This window comes from Ambystoma mexicanum, chromosome 9, assembly GCF_040938575.1.
Source record: "Ambystoma mexicanum isolate Mex_15411 chromosome 9, UKY_AmexF1_1, whole genome shotgun sequence".
Lineage (NCBI taxonomy): Eukaryota > Metazoa > Chordata > Amphibia > Caudata > Ambystomatidae > Ambystoma > Ambystoma mexicanum.
In genome coordinates, this window is record NC_090931.1 from 655,944,189 (window position 1) to 655,970,858 (window position 26,670).

A 26,670-nucleotide genomic window follows, 5' to 3' on the forward strand; every position below is an offset into this window, starting at 1 on the left:
ATTTGATGGTCATAGCTTGCTCTCATTTTAGATTTAGGTTTAGATTAGGTGTTTATTTCACCCATTTTACAGTTTAATAAACACCCTTGAACTGTGATCACTTGTGTCTTACTTTGATGCCATGCCTTCCTTACACTCCTCATAGTAAGCGTAAACCTTCCAGGGCTATCCACCTGCAGTACGCAAATTGGTCAACTGTCCATACATTGTACTCTGAATCGGATCTCTTGGAACGACCTGAACATTAAAAAAGTGCTACCTTTAGTAATCCATGCTCAGTGTTGTCTGCAACCTTAGCCCTTGATGCATTTTGCAGCCTTGGTGGAGAGTATTAGTGCTACGGTTAAAAGTAAGCCTGTCAGTAGGGTAGGCACCATTATTAACAAAAACATAGGCATCCCTATGATAGGGCTATACGTGACAGCAAAGGAGCCCTAAGGAGTGAATTACGCACTTTAGCAAAGATTGAACTGGACCCTATTGAAAATAGTTGAAAAAACAAAGACATAAAAAACAGATACTCTAAATGGTTGAGAAGACCTAAATATCTGAGTGCAGTAGGTGGAAAGCCCTGGTCTTTGCATTCCAAACCAATGATTCCTGTGAGCTCTGGCGGATTATTGAAGAGGGTGCCTTGAAGAACAGGGAAACCAGGGATCTAAATGGTGCCTCAGAATTAGCATGGAAGTTGCGCATTGAACAGGCATTTGGAGCCGTTCAGGGGGGGAATGGAGTGATGACTAACAACGATCCATATGGTCCTACCACCACACCCCTAGAGACATTTGCAGACTCATTGGTGATATAAAATCCTCCACGGCACCTTGGCCTGACAGAATTTGTAGTTCCCTAATCAAATCTGCCTCCAATGTTTGATCTGAGACGCTGCATGTGCTTTTTTGTTCCATTAGTGTTACCCAGAAAATCCCTTCCTCCTGGTGTGATAGCATTGTTGTCCCCATCTTTTAAGAAGGGTAGTCCAGTTGATCTAGACAATTATCGCCGATTGGCAATGTTGGGTGCTCTGGCCAAGATTTGTGCTCTAGTATTCTTACTCGAATTGGAATCTTGGTCAGAAAGCTGTAACATCATCCCATTTAACCAAACCGGTTTTCGGAAGGTATAAAATACCAATACTAATACATTGGCTCTCACCACAATTATCCAGTAAGCATGCATGGTAAGACATACCACGGTCTACGTGGCATTTATCAATTTTAGTGCTGCGTTCGATACCCTGGATCACAATCGACTCTGGTGTACATTAGCTGGGTGGGGCATCTCCCCCCCTGCTTACTGAGCACGCTAATCTCCCTGCATCAGCACACCCGAGTTAAGATCAGGGTGGGCCAATATGGTAAAACCACTGAATGGATAGCAAAACACAGATGCCTGAAACAGAGCTGTATTCTTGCGCCCATACTTTTCAACCTCTATCTTGCAGACTTCCTTGACCAGCCCTGCCTCGATTCCACAGAAATTGGACGCTGTTCCAATGAAATGGCTGGGCTACGCAGATGATATTGAAGTTCTTGATCTCACACCACGGGATTTGCGGCCTCCCTGAACAATCCGAAGGAATATACTGATTGAAATTCTCTGGTGATTAACACACTCGCGACCAAAATTATGATATTTAGCCTGGTCAGAAAAGGGGCAAAGGGAGCTAAGTGAGAGATGGGCGGAAAGCCCATTGAAGTGGTCAACACATTGGGCCTCATTACGACCCTGGCGGAAATCGTGGTGCAATATGCACCATGGAGCACGGCGGAAAGCTGCCGATAGCGGCATGGGGGTTGGCGGATTTACCGCCCCATTCCGACCTTGGCGGGGCGGTAAATCCCCATTCCCCATTTTACCCTTCCCCCATTCCCATTTTTGCCCCATAGGGTATAATGGGAGTGGGGAAGGCGTTAATTACGCCACCGTAAAATACGGTGGCGTAATTAACAACAAGGTCCCGTAGCGCCATGGATTTCTCCGCCCGGAAAAACCAGGCGGAAAACGCTCCATGGCGCTACGGGAACTCGTAGTAGGGCGGACGGGTCCGCCGCGAATACCGCTGGCGTAAACCCACTCCGCCAGGGTCGTAATGAGGCCCATTGTCTCGGGAGGATAGCTCAACGGCAACGTGCTTGCCTTGGAAGCAAGACGACACGGAGCAACACAGGTTCGATTCCCGGGTCCACGCTTAGAAACCGCTGGGTATTAGGCCCGTTATAAATAACCTATCATATCCTACAAGTACCTGGGCCTGCACCTTGATAGTAAACTACGTGGCACAGCAGATTTTGATCACGTCCGCACCAGAACTTCCATTTCAACCTGCACTATTAGCTCCTTTGCAAATAAAGCCGGAGGGTTTTCGATTGATGCATTGCTCAAGTTCTATCAAGCCAATGTGTACCTTTATGGAGCAGATCTAGGGCCGATACAAAATCTGACCAAAGTTAGCAAACTTGAACCTACCCTATTGAAAAGGTTGCTTGGATTGCCACAGCGTACTGCAATTGATATGATATATTCTTGGAGTACAACTTGATGCCCATCGCCTTAAGAATTCAATTTTTCTGTCTGGTCACAGCCTGGAAACCTGCCAATTCACCGGCCCAGACACTCATAAGCCTTACACACAAGGTTATATCCAATACAATATCACTAATGCCACTTATCAATCTGGCCAAAATAAACACACTCCAACCATTGCCTACAGCAAAGTGGCCATGTTCTGGGCATGACATTAGGCACCTTTTAAGAACCGGCTCAAGGCCACACTGAATGAGAGCAGTTATGAACAGTCTATAGTTAACTTAGCAACAAGGAACAATGCGTCTGAATTTCTTCTGTACATGCAAGATCAGACTACATCACCCACATATATCAAACAATTTATCGGCAATTCCCTTGTGTGGGACTAAATAAAATTGAAATTCAATACTGTTAGGACCAGGGAGATAGAGGGTGCGTGGTACAGTATTACGAGGAGCAATAGGGAAATGTGTGGGGTAGGTGTCCTTGAGACGGTAAAACATCTTCTGTTCAATTTTGAGGCCCTGTGGATACTAAGACACACCACATAGCTGACTCTGGGTATGACAGATGCTGAAAGGATGAACAGAGGTGGGGAGATGTTTCTAAGTTGGAAGAATTAAGCATGTCACATCTAGATTACCATCTTGTGGAGGAAGATTGCATCTATTTTGGAAATCTGTAGATGAACGGTTTGCTGACATTGGGTAACACCCATCGTTTATTAACCCTTCTGACATCTACATTTGATTACTTTCTTCAGATTAATTGTACGTTAGGATGGATTTTCTTTTCCTAAATGAATTGTATGCTAGAATGTATGTTTTGATGTTTTTTTTTAACTTTCTTTCTTTGTTGTGTGTAACAGTAAAGCAAATCAATAAAAAAAAGTCAAAGTGCCCTTTGAAGTGTATTCTGAAGTATTCCAAAGTGTTCTAGTGTAAACGTCTAAAGTATTTAAAGTGATTCTGGTGTGTGTGTATATATAATTGTATATAAATTATACATGTAAGAGTTTATTTGGTGTGCATGTGTAACTAAGGTTCAGTGCACTTACCTACAGCTCACATCTTCCTCTTAAGATAAGCCTGACTGCCACTCTACCAAGATCCTGAGGTAGTACAGACTGATACTTAGAGTTGGAAATCTACAAACCACTGGGACTGCTTACTAAAGTCTTACTACCAGTAGGACTTTAGGCAAACTCCCCTAACAGTGATAACAACTTTATTCCATAGTGGAGTGAGAGGTGTGGGGGTTGGAGGTTGGGCGTGACCTTGGGTGCGAGCCGCGGTGGTCAGTGGTACAGAGAAGATTTCTGAGTGATCAGTCCATGATAGGGGACGTTGGGCAGCGTCGATATGTTTGCGGTGGTGAAGATCACATTGAGGGTGTGATCTTCAGTGTGGGTGGGTGTGGAGATGCGTGTTCAGGTTGAATGCTTCTAGGTTGAATGCTTCTAGGTTGTCTGAGAGATTGGGTCATAGGGTTTGAGGGTGAGTCAAACCAGATGTTGAAATCCCCTAGGATGGGAAGTGTTAGCTGGAGGTTGAGGATGGTTGTCAGAGCATTGCATAGTGTCTGAAGTTATTGTTCGAGGGGATTGGGTCCTCCGACGTATTCCATATCTATGACGGTAATAACCACAGCTGTGCTGCTTACTGTCATAGATATGGAATATGTCGTCGGACCATCCCATCGAAAGAACGTTACCAAGTAAGAGAGTAACTTGTTCTTTTAGCCCGTTGGTCTGTAGATGAGTAGGAGGCTGTGCGAGGCGGAGGGTGAGGTGAGTGTGAGTTTTACCAGAAGGGATTCGTAGTCTGTGGTGTTGCCAGAGTTGTCCTTAATTATTAATGGTAAATGGTGTTTGTATAGTACTGCAAGTCCTCCACCCCTTCGTGATCTGTTCCGAACATGGTTGCGAATGCCTCGTGCACAGTGGGCTCATAATAGTCAGCGAACCAGGTCTCCGTGATAAGGAGGACATCTGGGTCTTCCTCTGTGATGAGGTCAAAGATATGGAATTTGTTTTGGAGACTGACCTGGTGTTGATGAGGGTGCAAGAGAGTTGGTGGGGTATGCTTGCAAGTGCTGGACGGGTCGGATTGGAAATGGGAAGTGGAGGGGGGTAGTCGGGGGCTGGGGAGGATGTGATCCCAGGGGGGCGTTAGGGTAATGGGGTTGGTCTGGGTGGGTTGGAACAAAGGGGTGGGCGGTGGAGGGTGTGAGGAGGAGGCATGGGGGAAATCGAGGTGGACCGGGGGAATGGGAGAAGAGGGGGAATAGGGTTGGGACCAGGTTGGATGCCGGCACAAAGGGTTGGGCCCTATAGTGAGGTGGCAGGGTTTGAGATCTGGGTTGGAGAATCGGAGATTCTAGGAGGGGCCTGGGTTCACCTTAGTCTGGGCCTTTCCTTGACTTTCGGACGACCCATGGGGTGTGGATGATAGTGGGGGTGGGGGGCTGTGGTGGTTGGGATTTTGGCCATGGCTGCTCTTGCTGCGCTAAGAGAAGGGACGCGTGGGTTGGGGGTAGGGGTGCTATGTTGTTCAGGAGAGGTGCGAGCAGAAGGTGTAGCCGAGTAGCTAGCGGCCCACTGGTGCGCCAGCGTGCAGCTCTGATTTGTCCAGTGTGGGGCATTGTGTCTAACCTGTGGGAAGGTACATCAGATTATGTGACTGAGTAGAGGGGGCACGTTCAACTGGGGTACAACACTAGATGTGTACTTTCCTGACCTTGGTGCAAACTAGTCATGGCAGTTGGAGTGGGTTTTGGGCCCCCTGGTTGAATGGGGGGTGCACCTAAAATCGGGGTACCACAGTAGACTGTAAAATGTAGTAGCTCCTATATTTGGGACACTGGATTGAGAGAGAGTGAGAGAGAGAGAGAGAGAAAGAGGGAGACGCATAAATTGGCATTCAACAGTAGACAGTAAAAAGCAGTAGTTTTGCAACACCTGGATAGTGGGAAAACGCCTAAAAGGGGGGTTTCAACGGTAGACAGTAGGAATGCACCTGGATATCGTGAGAAACGCCTAAATGGGGGTTGCAACAGTAGACAGTCAAATACAGTGGCTCCTTGATAGAGGGAGAAATGCCTAAATGGGCCTTTAACGGTAGTCAGTAAAATGCAGCGGCGCTTAGTTTTGGGACCTGAATGATACATCATATACCAATACAGGCATGCATTGATTGGTTTATGGGCCACTGAATGGAGGTGGGCAGATGTTGGAGTCATGCATTATTGGGCTTGAAATTATGCACATATCTGGTTGAGTTTTGCCAGGAAGTGTGGATGAGATGGATGCATGCATTTGAAAATGGTGCAGCGATTTGGAAAGATGCACCCATGTTGCATGGATGAGGGTTCGGGGTGGGGGGCGGGGCAAATTAAGAGGTACAAGGTTTCACAGAATGGGGCAGCTGGATGCATATGTGGAAGGCACAGCTTTCCCTGCTTGATGTTTATGGAGCCCTGGACTGAGGCAGTCGGTTGGTTTCATTCTATTCCCTAAGTCTATCCTTTTTTATGCATCCTGACTGCTTCCTTGTAAGACAATGAGAGGTTGAGACTGGGCACAGGGAGTTTGATTTGTCTCATATGGTGACGGTCATATTTGGAGAATATGTACTGTTTGCAAGTTAGGCATAGCATGCCTTTTTGAACTTTGAGCAATCCGACTGCTATTGGGACTGGACAATTATACTTTCTGCTGGGAGCTCCCTAACAGGTCTCCCTTTGTTGGGTGCCAGACTGGTAGGTCGTCTAGCATGCAAACCATGTACAACATGTAGCATGTCACCTTGAGGTGGGAGGGGGGCGCAGGGTTATATTGTTCATGCTGGGTAACACAACCTGTCTGTGCACGTTGCCATGTGATACATCCCGGGGGCACCATGAATTTGAGGTCTTGCTGCCAGAAATGCATTAACCTTTTTCTTTGCTTGCAGAGGGAAGAAGGCTCTGTTTGTGTTTAAGTAAGAACAACTGTGATCTCTGATCTGTTTTAAAATTAAGCTTGGAGAACTAAATCTCTAAGCTTTGCCTGATTCTGATTCTAACCTGTGCCTGTAGCATAAAGCTGCAACGTCCTCTGCTCTGAGACTGTGATGGTTGGACATGCTCTAGAACCTGCTGTATTTCACACTCGAGAGATGAAGTACTGGGTATAATCCTATGTGCCATGCCGTTTTGGAACATAGTGATAAACGTCTTCCGGGACGGTCTCTATGCTGTGCTAATCCAGCAGGCGTTCTGTTTTATGGAAGGTGATTGGTTGGCATTTTTCTATTCAAGGAGTTGTAGGGGGGCCAACAATCTTTTAAAAGCTCCAGGCATATTTGTGAAATGTGACACCTGGCAACTAAATTGCTTTTGCACTATACATATAGTGTAAGTTTAAAATGAGGTCAATAGATGGTGGCCCCCATACATATCCACTTGTGAGACCTAGTTTATCATAGTCTTGCTCTGCATTCAAATTAGTAGATATGTGATGGGTTTCCTGCTGCTAACATCTTATGGAATCAGCCCACTGATTCTGCCACAAGGTTGTGGGATGTATGCACTCCGAGCAGAGACTTTGCAGCTTGCAAGGGACGGTCAATTTGAAGCATGGCTTGAGCTCTGGGAGGCCACTGACCTGGTCATCTACTGCGCAAACCTTACATTTGCCAGAGTGTGGATTGCGAGGGTGGTAGAATGGCTACGGGGAGATATTGGTTGAGTGCACAGTGAAAAACAGCACATATTGTTAGGATATTTTGAATGCTCTAAACCATGCGAAGCACATAAAGAATGGGCAGTTGGAATCCTTTTTCGAATGATGTAGCTTTCTTGTGCATGGGATGTATTTAGATGCTAAGTTTGCATTAGAGTAATGTGGAGACTTTAGTGTTCCATACACAGATGTATGTGCCTTAGTAGAAATATGACAAAGGCAGTGGCATTTTGCATGGCAAATGTGTTGAAGTCTTGGTATGTATTTGCCATTTGAAATAGCTGTAGTGTACATGGGATGTGTTTCAGGACCTCATTTTGCATCAGAAGCATGTGGAGACCTGGATACATATGATCTATGGGGGAGGGGGGCCTCATTTCAGGTGGATGTGAATAAGAGTGCATGTGAGAACTATAGTGTGCATGGGATAGTTGTGTGTGCCTTAGTGGGTAGCCTTAGGCACAGTCTGTATGTGGTTATTTGTAGTGTTCTTTGCACGACAGTAAGGTCCTGGGTGGCATAGGATGAATGTGGTGCCATGGAAGAGAGATGGGACATGTTTGCATAGCATGAATGTTGGGTCTTTAGAGTGCCTGCTGTCGATGAGGGAGTGTGTGTAATATTTTGGCCGCCTCAGTTTTCATGGGACACATGGAAGAATCTGTATGATTCGACCTAGATGTTGGTGTAGTGTGTGCGGGTGTGTGGTTGTCGAGTGTGGCATTTGTGTGGGGTAACTTGTTTGTGTTTGAGGCTGGTATATTGTACCATTTTGGTACTGGGACAGAAGTCCGAAAACTCATTGCTTTTTGGGATGGATGCTGTATGCATCACTGGTGAGTAGTATAGAAGTGGGGTAGCTTGTTGGTGTTTGGGATGTATCTGTGGGCATACTTGTGCATGGGAAGGATGTGGGTAGCTTTATTGATGCATGGGATGCCTGTAGAGTATGGACCTGTGGTTTGGGTATTGGAATATTACTATGGGAGGCCTTCATTGTGCTCCTTGTACCTTGTGCCTCTGGTCTTCTTACTAAAATTCTCTCAGGGAATCAATATTTTACTAGTTGCTGATTGTCTTCAAGCTGACGGTGTTTGTTTCTTCCCTAACCTTTCATTTAGCATTTGCTAGGCTACTAACAAAGGTACAAGACTTTCTCTGGACGCGCTGACATCCATGTGAGAGACACTGTGTTTACCTGGGTTCTAGCTGCATATTGCTAAATAGGGACCTGTCTCTGTGAATGTATGTTGAGCACAAAGAAATACTTGTACCTTGTAGACTTAGCGACCAGCTGTCCTGATGTATAGTGACCAGCTTTCTTAATCCTTAGTGGTAGATCCTCATGATTTCATTGGATGACTCCTCTCCCGGGCTTGAGGCTCCTGCTCTAACTTAACCTGCAGCAGGACTTATTTCTGCAGAGACGCTTTTCAGAGAAGCCTCACTTCCCAGGCGAGGACAATTCATGGGCATATACCCCACAACGTCATTTCAACTCCCACCCTTTTGGGTATCTCAACAGACCACCAGGGTGGACTGGGAGCAGTTCATTGCTTGATCACAGGAAAGCTGTGGGGAGCTGCGTGATGCTGGTGGGGTCTGTGCTCCTTCATACCCTCCCATTACAACTCCATTCTACTAATCTTGTGCATGTGAGAGTGTAACCTTTGGATTGACATCTCAAGCCATTGCATTGCCATGTTTGTAGTGGGAAGAAGCGGAAGCCTGCTTGGACAGATAGAATTCTTTGGAGACTAAAGAGTCCAACACAGACCACCCCAGAAGAGGAGGATGCCGAACAGATGCTCACTGTTACTTTGGACAATTACAGAAGCCACATGAGCTACGGAATCAGTGACCACAAACCAGTGACTGGGACCTTTACAGTTCAGGTACACATTATATGCCTGGTGTTGAGTGAGCTTGTAAGGGTTTTTATAGTGTTGCACTTCGACTTGTAGTACACTAATTGCCTACTTTGTTTATCCAGTTGAAGCCACTCGTATCTACGCCACTGGTGACACTTAGGCCAGAGGGTGAGTGGAATGCAGATTCGGATGGCCTGATCAGCTACTCCCTGACGCCAGAATTCCCAAGCAGTACATGGGACTGGATTGGGCTGTACAAGGTGATGTTTGTTTCTATGTATCCTCTGCTTTGTAGTACTGTTAAATCATTGAATGCATGTTCATGCATCATTTCACTTGGTAACTTTATTTAGCATGGATCTGTTGTAAATTCTTGTATTTTGCATTGACCCACTATCTAGATGTTCAATACATACGAAAGAGGCCTAAACACCCACAAGATTTGCTCTCTAGGGGGATGTGCAGGAGAGGCACAACTCACCACCACTGCAGATTAGAAAATAAAAAAATGTAATCGGGACAAGACATAAGACCTCATTAGGAGTTTGGAGGTAGCCATGCCATGGCTGCCTCCAAACTCCGGTCCGGGTTCCCTGAATGGGGAAATACCGGGCCATTCCGACTTTGGAGGGCCTGGTATTTCCCCATTCAGGGAACCCAGACCATAATTAAAAATATTTTTTATATATGTTTTTAAGAAAGTTTCTATGTAAAACTTTGAGGAAATGAGGCTCAAAGTCAAACATTTCAAGCACTAGAATGTATCCATTTTGTTGGATGAATGAGCCCCCTGTGCTTATGTTAAGCTCTGCTCTCACTGCACTAATGAAGCAAAAGCCACCTACTGAGAGCTTTTGCTTATTACAGCCGGAGAGCAGAGAATGCCATCAGGCTCCTTCCAGCCCTGGGCTGCTGGTGAGTGCTTTTTTTGTTTTCTTCCTGCTTTCCCGGCAATTATAAATACCACAGCGTTGTATTTATAATTGCCGCCCCTTCGTACCAGCAATTATTAATACAAAGCTGTTGTATTTCTTTTTTAATCACTTTATTTAGTTTTATACCATAAACATTACAATCCATGCATAAGCAAGTATAAAAAATCAAACAATCAAGTTATCTATCCAATTTATAATAAACCTAAATCACAACCTTATTCCATACCCACCCTTGAGACTCAATAATAAGCGACTACAAAAACCACAAGACCAACATAAACTCCTCCACCCCCTCAACATATAACCCCACTAACTGTTACCCGTAACTACAATACCCAACCTAAACTTACCCATAAAGATCATTAAAACTTTCCCATCTTTCCATATATTCACCCTCTCGATTGAATCTGGTTGATTGAGATTTCTCAAAATGTGATCGTATTTGCAGGTCGATCAACCAATTCTCAAGTTTTTTTTTACTTTTTCCTAGTCTTCCACACTTTCATTATTTGTTTAGTTGCCATCAATAAAGCTCTATCAATCCAATATAAAGAGTCACAGGCACTTTCACACCTACCCTCACTCAAAAGAAAAAGGACTGCCATAACAGTTCTCAGAAATTAGATATTTTCCACAGTATCAATTCTGTCTAATATTTCTTTACAAAAAGTTTACTACCCGCCCACAGTCCCAAAGCATATGTAATAAAGTTCCCTTCATAAGTTGGCACCCCAACAAAGATCACTATCCAACAAACCCATCACACACATCCTCTCTGGTGTCCAGTATATACGACCCAAAATACGTTGGTGAATATAGCGCAAGCTCAGGGCCATCCAAGCACTTTGCCATTCTTTCACTGACAGATCTCTCCCCATTTCCGATACCCAAACTAAACGTAATCAAGCTAAACGTAATTTCTTCCATGACTCCTTCATGCATTTCTCATTCGGCATTAACAAACTGCCATGGGTTTACCCCCCCGTGCCAAGGCCTTTTTTGGTGATTTTGGTATTTCGCCATTCAATGCCTTCTTACGCTTTCTGTTTCATTAATATAAGTCAAACCCATACTAAGAGGAGCATCAAACACTTAACATATATTGGGTTTTCTGTTCATTGGTCCATTTAACATTTGTTGCCTTTCAATCATTAATTGCGCTAAAGACCTATATCTTCCCCATTCCATTGTACCCAGTCCATATTGCTCCACTAATTCTGCAAAAGAAAGAATTTTCTCATCCTTCCATATATCCTCAATTTTTAGTATACTCTGTTAGCCCAGCTTCTCCAATTTAACATTTTGTTATCAATGTGGAACCCCGTGTTAAACCAAATGGACGCTCCTCCATACAAAAATATATCTTTTCCACGTCCCAGGATCCACTCTAACAATGCAGTTTTTTGTTACGACTACTGAATCCAATTTTATGCCTGAATTTGGCAACTTCCCAAATGAATATAAACGATCTAAAGAAAAGGGTTTGTTTCTCTCTTTCCATAGTAAGCCAACATGTTCATGATCTCCTCCCCTCTACAAAATAATAAGAGGCTTTTTTAAGCAGAAACCTCTGTAATATTCTTCCAATACAGGATATCCAAAGCCCCCCTATCTAACTTGCCGAATCATGATAAAACGTGGAATTCTAGGTCTCTTACCTACCCCCCTTGCCCCCAATAAAAAGTCAATAAATAAGCTGTCAATGCGTTTAAGCCCTTTCTTGCTACATTCCATAGGGAGCGATTGTATAAAATATAAAACTTTAGGTAGGACCATCATTTTTATAGCATTTACCTTAGCCCAAAGATTCAGAATCTGTCGATCCCACTTGCGTATATCCCCTTGCAAAATCTCAGTCAGTTTGTTAATATTAAAACCTACCATCCTTTTTGTATCCCCAAGTATTTGCCCATTGACAATTCCAGTCTATTATACCTCTGTTCAAAGGATTAACTTTAAGTGGAAAAACAACTGTTTTTCCCCAATTGACTCTATAACCAGATAGTAGACCCACCTCCTCTAACATGTTTCCAGAGATTCCCCCCCACACCCCCTCTGGATTTGTTAACACAGTAGTCAAATTATCCGCACATGCCAGAACTTTAACTTCCCTATCCCCCACTCTCCAACCATGAACACCCCGTTCCTGTCTAATGTACGCTAATAACGGTTCTAGGGCTAAATTAAACAAAAAGGGTGAAAGTGAACAACCTTGTCTGGTTCCCATACCCAACTGAAACGCCAGCGACAACTCATCATTAACCCATATACTTAGCTGAAATTCCATATTCCAGTGGCATTTAAAAACTGAAGACCAAACCCCATTTGAATTGGGGAGTAATTCAGAAATGACCAACTCACACAATCAAAGGCCTTCTGGGCATCTAAACAAATAAGAAATATCTCTTCGACTTTAGGAGTCAGCTGATCCCATTATATCTAATCAGTTCCTAATATCATAACCATACCTATCTCCCATGAAACCCACTTGTGAATAATCTATCAGGTGTCCTATATATTTAAGTAGTCTGTGTCCAAAATATTTGTAAACATTTTAACATCAACATTAAGTAAAGAAAAGAGCCTGTAATTGCTGCACTTAGTGGTATCTTTTCCTTGTTTCGGAAAGGTGATCACCGCTTCTCGCATTGACGGACAGAGAATCCCCCCCCCCCAACTGAAATTGATTATATATTATATAATTTACATAAGTCTGGTGCTAGAGTGGTACTAACAGATCTAAAGAATTCAACCGGCAACCCGGCCATGCCCGGAGATTTGCCCAAATTAAGTTGATTGATAGCTGTACCCACCTCAAATACAGTAATTGGTGCGTCTAACGCCTCTCTCCCTTTTTCAGATGGACATGGAATTTCTATTTTTGCAAAGAATTTAGCTATCTCACTTTCTTCAGTATTTAATTCTTCTGAATAGAGAGAAGCGTAATATATGACCCTTCAGTTTAATTGTTTAATTTATTTGCCAATAAACACCCTCCTCGCTCCTCTTCCTCCCAAAACCTTTCATAAAATATATACCTTTTTCAGCTTGTCTCTGTATTTCATCCTGAAGCTTCTCTCTTGTTCTATCCACACTAATATTTATCTTTTTTATTCTTGGATAAAGCATATTTTCCCTGCAAACCCCCTAATTCCATCTCCAAATTCAAATTCAGGGGAAGTTTAAGGATTTGGAAACGCTGTTGTATTTCTAATTGCTGCGCCTTTCGTTTAAGGAAACTCGCTGCAATTATAAATACAATAGCGTTGTATTCATAATTGCTTCACCTTTCGTACCGGCAATTCTAAATACAACGATGTTGTGTTTTTAATTGCAGCGCCTTTCATTTTCAGTCTCCCGGGCTCCCCCAGCTCGGGGGAGCCCAAGAGACTTAAAGCAAAAGTGCCGGCATTCATAAATACAACTGTTGTATTTATAATTGTTGTACCTTTGTTTTAAATCTCCTGGGCTCGCCCGGGCCTGGGGGAGCCTTGGAGGCTTTAAACAAAGGTTGCAGCAATTAGGAAGACTTCGCCCGGCCGCTGGCAGAGTCTTCATTATTGCAGCAACTTTAGTTTTCAGTTTCCCGTGCTCGGAAAACTTGAAGAAAAAGTCACAGCCAATATGAAGACTCTGCTGGTGAATTATTTATAATTGCTGTGCCTTTCATTTGGTTTTCTGTGCTCCCCTGGGTGTGGGGAGCACAGGAAACATAAAAAAGAAAGTCATGGCAATTAATGTGGCTCCCTCCTCTTCATGTTAAGCTCTGCTCTCTGGCAGCAGTAAGCAAAAGCTCCCGGTAGGGGGCTTTTGCTTGATTAGTGCTGCAAGAGCAGAGCTTAACATGAACAGGAGAGACGGTTTCATTTAAAAAAAATTGATGCCTCCATTTAATAAAACTTTGAGCCTGATTTCACCAAAAGTTTACATAGGAACTTTCTATAAAAAATATTGTTTATATCTAAATTATTATGGCCCATCTTTTGCGACAATAACATTTTTGAGTGAACTACCCCTTGGGGCAGGGTCCATCTGCACTGATAGCCATAGCAAATGATCACTGCCCACAAAGTAGATGAGCTAAGCAAGATAAGTGAAGTAAAAATACTTATTTTCAGAGTAACTCCTTATTGTTTATAGATTCTCCCATAGTCTGTGCAGGCCTTGTGCCAACCCCTTTGAAGTTCTAGAAAATAAAAACAAGTTTGAGCCAAAACATGTCTTTCGTCACTTGATCCATTGGTCGACTTTCCTACGCTGAACAGTATATTAGTAAAAATACACGTTTATCTTACTGTGCAGAAAAAATAGTAATGCACACGCACTGATCGAAAATTAGTGTACTGCTATTTCTTTGGATGTGGCCCATCCAGGTTAGGGTCACTGGGAGTGTTCAGGGTCAGGTGGTGCCTCCGAGCAACAAGGTTGACCAGGGGAGGTTTGTGTGTTCCAAAGTCAATATTTATTCCAAAGGGAATGGACTTGGCCCCTAGAAATAAATGTCTGCTTTGTATAGACAGTCTGTAAGACCTTGTGGTTCTAGGAAAGCAAACATGAGAACTAGTTTTAGATGGCTAGATTCACCAGTGGCAAGGACAGTCTCTGGGTAGGCCATAACGATTCTGCTGGTGAAAATAAAGGTTTTCAAGCAATAACGACAACGTAAACCATGCCAAGGTTGATGCCTGAATGGAGAAAACTTTAACCGGACACTGAGGCTTGGTGAAGCTGATAGTTAGCTGGCACAGCAGATCTTCACTAAGATAAAACCGCTCTGCAGCCGCTGCTGAAGAAGAGTTGCTGACGCTGCGTTCTGTGCAGACTCTTCTGACAGGTGTCATCTCTGCTTCAGTGCACTTTAAGTGCAAACCCTGCATCATAGTGGTTGTTAAGGCAGGCACTCCCTTTGTACCTCCCTAGTGCTTTTACTGGTTTCACTGGTGCCATGAACCTATTTTTGCCTAAGTGAGGTTATTCTAAAGCCTCACCTATGACGACTGTGGCTCATTTTTTTTTAATGTGCTCCTATAGTACTATTTAAGGCTACGAAGGCTGGGACATTATTTCTATTTGTAAAATCGTTAATGAATTTTACAGACCAGTACATGCTAGCAAATGACCGCAAATAGCCTAAAACTATAGTTAAGAGGATCAAGGGAAAGAAAGGAAAAATGAAAAGAAACCAATCAGAACAAGCATGGAATCCAAGCTGAGTATTTCCTATGGGTAGAGCTCCTGGTCAGGTGCCCCTTCACTTGATTGTGAGCTGACAGCATGTACCATGCGAAGTTACGATGGGAGGCACCCAATGGGGGGTGTTTTCATACAGAGCAAGCCATTTCCCCCGATGCTCTCAAATAGATCTTCCTTCTAAGTTTCTGGGAGACTAGCTCTAGGAGGGTCAATCCGAAGATTTTAACCAACTCTGCAATTTATTTATATAGTGCTCTCTATATATCATTGGTATGACCTAAAAAGCGCTCATAGGTTGAGCACCCTCGGGGACCGTAAGGGAAGGTCAGTTGAGAGAGCAGGGTGCTTGGGAGCACCAGTTATGTGTTCAGCTGATGTAATTGCCTGATGGTAGCTGCATCCTAGCATTAGGTGTGGTGGTATTGAAATCTGTTGAATGTCTGCAGTCTGGAGGATGGACACCAAGACTGGGTCCTTATGCTTTAGGATTGTGTAGGACGCTTGTGTGCAGCTAGGCTGGTTTGTCATGGGATATAGCTGCGTTTCATTAGAATGATAGGTGTTCATGGGGTAATGTTCGTATGTGAGCAGCTAGGCCGAATTGATCGAGGGGTGTAGCTGCACCCTAATTGTGTGATGGTGTAGAGTAGAGAGTAAGCATAGTAATATAGGAGGTGAGTGTTTGGGTGGATTTATGATCTAAGGAGATCAATATTCCGGAATTCAGGCATGTGGTTGCTTAATAGCGAATCAATAAGCGTATTCCGTGGTGACATTGCTCGTGATCTCATTGAGCAATTAGTCATCGGCTTGCTAGGGTTCAATCGCTTCGGATGGTCGTCGTTGGTATTACGGAAAGAGACACGCTTTTAGAGCTTCAGGCACTTGAGCACATACTTTCCAAGCTTTACTTGGTAAAAATATTTTGGCTTTCAAAGACCACACTTATAGTGATTTATTTCAAAATAAAACAAGCACATGGTAATGCACCCTGGCAAAATGTGAATCCGTATAGAAATATCTTAAACAAAATAATATGATTGTGGCTTTATTTCCAGACACTGAATGAAAAACTACAAGTTCCAAAATGCAACATAACCAAGTCTAATCTTCCATTTTACCTCTTAAAGAACATGGCCAGCCACAGACACACCCCTCCCATGCCTGCTAACAAGTTTGAGTCTACAGTCATTCATACACAGATCGCGATCGAGCTGGCTGTTTTGGCTGCTTGGCAATGGGTTTTGTATCCTAAGCAGCCTATTCAAATAAATAATCCCCATGTAGCACCTGAGAGATGGCGCAGTGCAAGTTGCACTGGCTTGATATCAACAGGGCTCAGGTCCGAGCCCCAGGAGGGGGTAACATTTTAAAAAAAGAAAAGGATTTTGAAAAAAGTTGTCTTCTTGGAAGGGTATCCTGGGTCGGATAAAGTAAGAACGATGACGGGTTGCCTTGAAAAGTAAGGGAATGTCGTACGGTTTAGTTTGCGCCCACTTTGACCTCTGGATACAGCCCACATGGATTCTGGCGTTGCCGTTGATGTAATGAGGTTCTTCTGGCACAGGAAAATCCACATATATTAGAGCTATTCAGTATTGTAATACTAGATGGCAGGAGTGTGCCAAACATGAAACCCTTTAAGCGACCTGGCTTCAATAAGTGTTTGAGCCAAGTGACCTTTCTTTGCCCCACAGGGGAAAGATATTTTTTTTTAAAAAACCTCCTTGCGTTCTTTACCCCATTTGCCATGCTACCTGCCTCACGTTTTGCTCGCTCTCGCTGTGGACATATGACCATTTTGTGGTCACTATCGCAGGGCTCTAGTCAGGGCAGTTTCTAGTCCATTTGGTGCCCATGGCGAAACACTAGGAATGCGCCCCCGCCCCCACAACTCATCCCGCGCGCCACTCCCACTACACCCCACGCGCCACTCCCAAACTACGCCGTTCAGTAACTCCTACCCAAAGTCAAACAGTCCGTCACACAAAGAATGAATTGCCATTTGCAACTGTTGGACGCTTTTTCACTGGAGCCCAAGACAATTGTATGCCCCGGTCCCACTTAGGCTGCAGATAATGAGGACTGGGCACACCAAGAGACCATGAATATGGCACAGGGTGCAATATATACAACCAACAAAGAACACAAGATGCTGAAGGGGGTTTAGAGGCAACCAACGCCAAAAGGGCAATGACGAGGAGACACCTGAACCCAATAAACAATCACATTAAAATTCTTTGAATGGGAATCAAGTGTATGCTTTGATACAGTAAAGGCTGACTTGTTATGGACCCGGATTATTTATTCATGCAATGTTTGTCGGGTGCAGGTATCCGACAAACATTGCATAAATAAATAAATTATCCGTGTCCATGTACCAGACAAACATTGCATAAATAAATAAACCAGGTCGTGGTTTAAAGAATATTTACTGAGCAACACTGGTCAAAACGATTATCAGCATAATTACTCTTCACCAGTGCCATGGATGTAGTTTAAAGTGTAATTGATATAGAGTCTGGCAAAGAAGCAGCATGAAAGAAATAGCGCCGCTTTAAACTATTATTTTGGCCATTTTCTGGGCTTGCAGGGACACACCATGGGCGAAACGGGTCTCCATTTGTACCGTGTCGGGGCCCACGGTGCGTCCCTGCAAGGCACGCCCACTCCCCACAGCCCACTGCACCTCCCCTCCCATCACGATGCCAGCAAGAAACCAGACAGTGATTAATGGCCCACTATTAGCAGTTTCCTGCCGGCATTCTGATGGGAGGGGCTGCCCTTACCTGCAGGACGACCTCCAGTTTTTTCATTGTTGTGCTTATGCTGCAACCACGCCCCCCACTCCCCGCACTAAAGTGGTCAGAGTGAGCCTCTGACTCATGTAATGTCAGGGCAGCGCCAGCACCTGACCTGCGGAACTTTTACCACGGAAATGCGCCACCCGACAAACTGGGGAATTTGATCCCCTCCAGAGGCTCCAGGGACCGGGGCAATTGCGCCCCCCAGGGCTATTGCGCCCCGGGCAGCTGCCCGTCTCGTCGGGCCAAGAAACAGGCCTGGCTCTAGTGAGCATTGCAATAGTGTGGTGAGGTCGAGGAGGGCAGGGAACGGGGGGGGTAGGGTTGGGCGCGCCACTAACAAAAGTCTTGCTACTTCGCTCCCCTCAAATGCGGTGCACCCAATTACATACTGTCTCATTCGCGCCCCGAACTGCCCACACCTGCCCCGATCTACTTTTTGCTAACATTAGTGGCAGATGGCATTTTAAGACATAACAAAAAAAAGAAAACTGCAGAATCATTGCAGATGCAGGAAACTTATCTAATTGAGCTCTTTGCAGGCGCTCTGGGGCAATATATGCACAATCCTAATTTGCATATTGAATGCACCAACATGCGATTAAATGATTTGCCCGGGATCAACCACTTTGGTAAAATGGTGTAACCGGGATGTGGACAATTTAAGCAACTGAGCACATCTTCCCATGTTTAGTTGCTGTAGATATTAAGGTTTTGCTGTGCATTTCATGTGCTTAATAATTTATTTATAGCAATGCCTTGGAAGCAAACCACATTTCATAATTAACTTGCCTTTCATAGTTAACTATACACTATATATACATTGTCGCAGAAATATGCTGAGCAATACGAGTATGGCTTTAGTTGTATTCTTCCCATCCTGCATGCAAAGTCACAATAGCACCATGCAGATTAATGTGAGCCTAACAAACCCCCCCTTGGGTTTTAAAGCGATAGTCATTATTTCATAAAGCATGCAGCAATATTTATTTACTTATAGTGCATTTGTAAGGCGCTTACACATCAAGTGAGCATTCAGAACGTGCAAGTGCAGAGGGGGGGGGTGGGATGAGTGCTAGATGTTTCACAAGGGAAGTGCTGGGGAGTGAGCAGCTGTAAGTGCCTAGGTGGAGTGGTCAGCCGCCAGTAAGTAAGTGCAGGCCTGTGGGGACACGGACCAGTGGGTGCCAAAGCAAAGTTCTAGGAGGGGTGGAGGCAGTAGGCGATTGGGTGTGGGAGGCCAGGACCCGGAGGACACATGAGGGCCCTGGTCACCAATCTCAGCAACTGTGGGATTTAGCAGAGGAAGGGATGGAGGAGGTGAAAAGGATAGTCTTGAGGTGCTTCTGGAATTTGAGGAGGTCCGGCTCAAGACTAAGAGGAAGAGGGGGCTGTTCGATAGGGGGGAGCCTGCTGGGTGTAAGGAAGGCATGGTATCATGAATGAAGACCGACACAAATGAGGTACAGTTCAAAGATGGGGTGGTAGAATGCCTATCTAGCCCTGAATCTAAGGATGTGAGCAAGCTCTACCACCAAATAATAAATGATGCAGTCCTGATAGTGCCTTGTCAAATCTAAATAGCCTAAATAAAAAAAATAAACTATTGTCAATCCTTAAACTGTAACAAATGCAAATGTGTGTGGGGGGAAAAAGGTGTATGCAAAAGAAAACAGTGTATCAGGATGACCGAACAGTGGGGTTCCCTTCCCCAAATTTTCAGCACTGTACAAGGGGGCACACTCGGGCTTTGGAACAATCTGGCTCCTTCGGCTCAAAGATGCAGTTTGGGACATAAGCCAGGGCTTTCTGTGACAGTCTCTTTTCAAAACAGTCTCTCATTCGCAGAATGCCTGGACACACACCAAACCCTCTTTAGGATCTCAAAGTTCTCAAGGCTCAGGTTCACAGTTCATACTGGGTCTCCCGCGGTCGGGCTCGGACCCTTTAGACACAGTGTTTGTTTACAGGTCTCCCATGATCGGCTCAAACCTTTAACACCGGATTTAAAAGTTCCTGTAGGTCTCCTTCAGCCGGGCTCGGTTCTCGCAGTCGCAACACTGGTAGGGGATTCCTTCACCTAAACTTCAAATCCCTTAAATTCACAGTCTTAAATGTTCTTCTAAACACATACTTTCGATTGGGCACTTTCACTATACTGGATCACTGTGTTACTCTGTAGCATCTGTCCACAAGTTATAGGGAAGGTGCAGATGTCTTCGGGGTTGTATTTTCACTACATGTCCCATAATGCACCTTTCCTTATGGTTAAATAGTGGATTTCATGTTCACAAAAAAAAGTCATATTTCGGACTCTGACAAGTTCTTGCTTCAGCCTCACGCTTGCCGGGTTTCCCCTCACTCAACCTCACCAGCCACGTGAAAAGACTTGACGGTCTGAGGTCAGGGTCTCGCCGCCGGCCCCTCTGCCTCCCTGGGGATCAACATCCGCCCAGGAAAAGCAGGACTGGCCTGGATCTGTCCTGCTGCGGGCAGCTCTTCTTGCTCTTTGGCGCTCTCCCCAGGCTGCAAGCCTCCAGCCACACTGGGTCAGCGTTTCCGGCGTCTAGCTTTTCCTTAGTCCTAGTAGCAAGTGGGGCTGGGAAGGGATCCCCCTGCTGGACTCAGCCACGCAGCCTCCCTTCAGTTCTCCCAACTGCTACTCTCTGTTCTGCCAGGAACTCCACCTTTTATACACCTGGGATTCTTTAACAGGCTGCAGGTGTGAGTTCTGGTCTGGGTCTGCCTGTCCTTGCCTGACTATTAGTGAGACACTCAAGTATTAACATGGAGCAGTCTGTCTTCTGTCTCTCAATGTGGTTTTGAGTAATCTTTATTCTTAGTCGCCTCCTCTTCTTAGTGATCTTTTAAAATTGGGGCGGGGGAGTTGTGATGGAAAAATTGCCCTTTAAAGGCAGAATGGTTGTGATTGTGATAGAGCGCTTGACCCTGCTTGGTCTCAGTGGAGCAGGGCCACTGCATATTACTAGAGGTATTCTTTCTGGTTGTAGTACTATTCTTTCTGGTTGTAGTACATGGGTAACTCAGTGGGGTAAGGGAATTATGGGAATTGTAGTTTCCTGTCGTAAGGGTAGATGCTCATGTACGGACACGTGAGAAAAGGAGGGATTTATTAAATGCCCATTGGGTTTAGAAGATGGGTGACTAGTTTACCTTTAAGGGTCAAAAGATGGTTTGATTTCCCATGGGGTTTTCTCTTCCCCTTTTCTAAGTTAAAGAGTTGAGGGGCGACCGGATTCTGCTGACCATATCCTCCAAAGACAGAGGGGATATCGGGTAGAGGCGTGTCGGACAAAAGGGGTCAATACCGGGTCTCACCTGGGGGCATTCCTCCACCTGTCCAGGTGATCCACCCGCACTGGTCCACCCCCAGGGTCTGGTTCCAAAGGCGATGGCTGTGCCCTGGCCACCTGAACAAAGAATCCCTGGGGTCTATATGTGAAACCACCTTCGGGTTTCTCACATGAGGAAAGAGATCAGCCAGCAGCTTGATGTTTAGCAAAGCGCTTAACACACAGAGTTGGTGCCGGAGAAGCGTAAAGATCTGGAGGGAGAGTATTTAGTGAGAGCAAGTTGTAGATAGCGTGGTCTCTGGCCCCAGACAGCCTTGTGGGTGATGCACCCTTCTCACTTCTGATCACTCCCTCCCATTTCTAAAGGGACAAACGTCCCTACTAATAGCCCCCCCCCCCATCCCACTCTCCCTCCCATTAGTGCTGAATGGCTCACAATGAAATGCTCTGTTGACACAGAGCAACGTGACAGCCCCTCTGCTGCCGGCAGCTCCTTGGGAAATTGTCCTGGCAGCGGGACACCTCTACCGTTCGGAAAGGGTAAGGTGTCCTGCTGCCAGGACAATTAACGCATTGTCCTGCCAGCGGGACACCTTTCCCATTGGGCACCCTCATTGAGGTGCAGAATGGGAGAGATGTCCCAGTGACAAATGTTTGGGTGTGGCTCTCAAAAGAGCCTCTGGGGGGGCAGCTTCCACCCCACTCCCCTGCTCGGTACGCCCCTGGTTCTTGTCTTATCACTACTCTTCCCACTCAATGTTTTGCATGTTCCTCCCTCTTCTTCACACATGAACACTAGTTATTTTTCAGCACTCTTCTCCAGATCTCAAATGTTTCTATCTACCCTTCCTTCCTCCTTAGGCCAAAGCAGTTGCGCTTTTGTCTCGCCTCCTGTCCTCTGTTTATTTAGTGTTCATTATATGGTACTTTTAAGGCCCCCTCGCTGCTGCCAACGTTCTCAGATTTCATTGGGAAGAGATGAGATGAAAACGGGCAGTATTTTGGACCGGTTTACATCGACAGCCCACACCATGCCCATTGAATGACTTGGGTCATTAACGAAGTTGCTGCCGCATGTGCTTCCAGCCCCTAACTTTAGAAGATATCACCCGTGCCTACCTAAAACGCCACTTTTTGCAACAAAAGGCATGGGCAAAGTAGCTTGGGCAGAGGAGCAGTCAGCATGTAGCAGGCATCGGTATCCAGTGATATATTCGCTTGGGCGCACTGAGGCCTATGGGCGTGTTGCCCATTATAAAAAACAAATAATAAAATAACATCGAGGGTGACGCCTAATTTTTTTTTTTTTTAAGGCACTATCCAACACTTTCCCCAAATATTCGAGGACTGGAGTTTTTTTATATAATTGCACCAGTTCTACAAAAATGTTGGGGTGGGTGTTTAGTGCCTTTAAAAAAGAATTGGGTTCACCCTCGATGTTCTTTCCAGCGATTATATCACATATAACCGTAGCATCTTTTTTGCCAGGAGTCGAGTTACAGGTGTTCGTAAACAATGCCCAGAAGCAATGTCAAACTCCAGGTTCGATGCTGAGCTGGCATTCTAGCAGTTCCCCAGCAGAAATGACTGTTATAACCCTATAGAGTGACTTGGTGTGCACCAAGTTGCTAAGCGCTCTCGTTTTTCTCTGCAGGTTGATTTCAGACATACAAATGACTATGTGACGTATGCTTGGGTGAAAGATGACGAAATTTCCTTCAGTGAGGAGGCCACTCAGGTGAGAATAATGTGATTTTCCTTGCTACAGGGCTATGTAGGTAGCAGAACATTCGAGGGGATTGGGTCCTCCGACGTATTCCATATCTATAACCGTAATCACCACAGCTGTGCTGCTTCGGAAAATCTTTCGGCGTCCTGCATCGATGACGTCGATACGGCGCCCTCGAAGACCTCCTCCGACGGCCGACGTCACCAGATGTTATAAGTAGGACGCACGACGCCCATAGCCTCAGTTCCGTTTTTTCTGCAAACGTTTTTGCTTCGGGAATCTCGGCGCGCCTCTACTCTTTGGAGTTTGTTGCTTCTCGGTTCTTCGAACCTGTTCGTTTTGTGAAGTTTCTTCTTCGTGAAGGATGTCTACCTCGTCTTCCACCCCGCGTCCGGGCTTTAAGAAGTGCGGGGACTGTGGGTCCAAGATGTCGGTGACGGACTCGCACGACACCTGCCTCTGGTGCCTCGGGGAGGCCCATGACATGGATGACTGTGTCGACTGCCAGTCACTCACGTCCAAAGCCTTGCGGGAGCGCAAGAAGAAGTTGTTGTTGGTAGGTAAGGTGTCCAAGCCACGGAATTAGAGGTCTGCGGGGCTTTTGACGGATGATTCGAGAGTCGACTCTCCGCGTCGTCTTCGGAAGTGCAGTGGGTCTCGATCCCGGAGTCGGTCTCGCAACTCCTCTGCCTCTTCGAGGCACTCCTAGAAGCGCCGGCATTGGCCGTCTTCCCCGTCCTCATCCGAGGACTCCACCCGTCAGCGGGTCGCTTATCCCACCAAGCAGGCGACACCGGAGGAATGGGCTTCTTTCGGGAAGAAAATGTTAGTGATTCTCGAATCGCAGGGCACCGGTCTGTCCGCGCCTCCGAGTGGGGTTGGTCGTGATCGGTCGAGAGACACTGCTCGCACGCCTTCGGGCTCGGGTGGTCGGCACGATTCGCGGGAGAGGTCCCGCTCGGACAAGGGGAATCGTTCTCGTCATGCTCGTTCCAGGTCCTGGTCCTCGACGCGCTCGAGACCGCGTGAACCTGTGCAGTCTTCGAAGAAGACGTCAACGCCTGTGGCGCCGAGGTCGTCGACGGACTCTCTCGAGGCCCCACCTCCGAGGAAAGTCGTCGACGCCGTTGGCGCCCAGGAGGTCGAGAGACACGCTCGGGGCTCCGCCTTCGAGGCCTGTGTCGACGCCGTCGATGCTGTCGGCGCTGCGTCTGACATCGACGCCGATTCACTCGACGTCTTTCGAGTCTGTGGTGTCGGAGGTACCCCGTGGCACGGGGGAACCCCCTAGAAAGGCTCTGGCCAAGGTCATGCATGGCTTTGGTTCACATTCTGTGCCTTCTTACCGCCATCTTGAGTACATTTCAGAGGTGGATGAGGGCTCTGATGATGGCATGGTTCCTAATACGGTGCCGGACGAGATTCTCTCGGGCCATAGCCAATTTGAGGACCTGAGGCAGTCCCTGCACGATGCTAGTGGGCTGGACACCTCTCCGGAGGTGGGTTTTTGTAGGCCTGAGCCTGGCACCCATGCCGACTCCTCGTAACGGCGCCTTCTGTCTAGGGTCACCGAGTACTTGGGATGGTCTGCTCCCCCAGGGGAGTTTCTTCAGGATGACCTTACGGATATCCTCGACCTTGGTCCACCAACTGACCCGGTACTGCCGTTTCATATGGCTCTAGGAGGGTGGCGGCGGCGGCTTGGACTGCTCCGGAGAGTCTCCGGGCAGTGGGCAAGTCTTTGCCGTGAAAATACCACCCAGCCAGTAGCAACCCCTGCTACTTGACCAGGCACCCAACTCCGGAGAGTTTGGTGGTGCAGGCGGCTATGGCCCCGGCAAAGCAGGCGTCGTATCCAACCATCCCTCCTGATAGGGACGACAAGCGTTTTGATGGCTGGACGAAGAAAGTTTTCTTCAGGGGGTATGGCGCTTCAGGTGGCCAACTCCGTATGTGCCTTGTCTCGTTTCACGCACACTCTGTGGAACTGTGTTTCCTTAGCGGCCGAACATATTCCCGAAGGGGACGAACGGGATGGTTTCCTTGCTATGGTCCAGGATGGCAAGGACGCCATGTGTGAGGCCGTTCAGTCGGGTTTGGACATGGCAGATTGCGTCATCCGGTCCATGGCGGCGAGCACCGTAATACGGAGGTTTGCGTGGTTGCGGAATTCGGGGTTTGCTCCTGATGTGCAGGCCCGGCTCCTCAACATGCCCTTTGACGGTGAACATCTTTTTGGCCGCAAGGCTGACGAGAGCCTTGAGAGGTTGCAGACCTCCAAAGCTGCAGCGAAGTCGTTGAGTGCTGCAGTTCGACAACCTCCGCCTTTTCGTCCTAGGGGACAGCAATGGAGGGGAGGTTCCTTTCGTTATTACACATCCTTTGGTAAAGCGAGAGGAGCTGTCAGTCAAAGGTTCCACCGTTGGAGTGCCAGAGGTGGAAAACAAGGTACTCGAGGTGCCAAGGCCGCTCGGGCAGTTGCCTCTTTGCCCTCAGGCAATGCCGCAGCCGTTTCAGCTCAGTCATGAGGCCATGTCCCATGGTTCGCCGGTTGGGGGAAGGCTGGCGCAGCATCTTGTAGAGTGGCGTGCCATTACTTCAGATGTGTGGGTTCTGGAGATCATAACCCACGGCTACTGCCTTCCCTTTCAGCAGAGGCCTCACGACAATCCACCAGGGAATCTCTTTGAAGAGTCCGGATCCGCTCCTTGTGCAGGAAATTCAAGCCCTGCTGGAGAAAGGCACCATAGGACTGGTGCCTGTAGCGGAGAGGAACAAGGGATGGTATTCCCCTTATTTTTTGATTTCGAAGAAAGACGGGGGATTGAGACCCATCATGGACTTGCGCGGTTTGAACAAACTCCTCAAGGAGGGCAAGTTCAAGATGGTGTAACGCTCACCTGACTCCCACGGGGGCGCTGGCCTGGTTCGCGCTGCTGTGACCTCGTCTAAGGTGATGCGCAGGGTTCGGAAGACTGACTGGACCGGGCCCCAGATCTGGCTTGTCTGACTCGCAGAAGTATCCTTCTGTAGGTGAGAATAGGGGGTTAACTGTCTGCGGGGTAATGCAATCGGCCTCCCACTTACCCCTCTCACCCTCCTCAAAACCCTTCTGTGCTTCCCCGTAACGTCTCACCTTAGGGTCTGGAAGGACGAGCTCTCCATCCTGCTTCTGATGCAGGGGCGTGTTGGTATCCAGTTACGTCACTGGATTTTCGGATGGGTGAGAACCAAACTTGCTTGGCTTCCAGGTAAGTTTTTCTATAAGTGGTTCCCCTTGTGTCCATGCATTAATGTTCTAATGCTAATGTCTTTTTCCCCATAGGGGCCAGGGTACGGAATGCCGGGGAACAGGCACCGACCCGAGGTGAGCGGTGAAATCCTTGTGGAAATCAGGTAAGTCTTTAATGAGTGTTTTGGTAATGTCTTTTCATTCACTCATTAACGCTGATGTCTTTTTCCCCTTAGGGGCCGGGGTCCGAAAATGCCCGGATGCGGCGCAGACCCGAAATGAAAAGGGAATGACCCAACAGGTAAGTCTTGACATGGAGTTTTAGCTTCCCTTTTCCCTT

General features: G+C 46.5%; 1 protein-coding gene across 6 annotated transcripts in view; it reads left to right on the plus strand.

The window, feature by feature from the left end:
- The window catches only part of INPP5K (inositol polyphosphate-5-phosphatase K), a 697,161-nt gene that overhangs the window by 588,352 nt on the left and 82,139 nt on the right, over positions 1–26,670 (plus strand). For 5 of the 6 annotated variants that reach the window (XM_069615422.1, XM_069615421.1, XM_069615423.1 and 2 more), the window contains 4 exons: positions 6,483–6,509; positions 8,964–9,147; positions 9,246–9,383; positions 23,024–23,107. In XM_069615422.1, coding sequence (XP_069471523.1) covers positions 6,483–6,509; positions 8,964–9,147; positions 9,246–9,383; positions 23,024–23,107 — 433 coding nt within the window. The remainder of the gene's footprint in view (positions 1–6,482; positions 6,510–8,963; positions 9,148–9,245; positions 9,384–23,023; positions 23,108–26,670) is intronic. The other variant, XM_069615420.1, reaches the window with a different exon arrangement.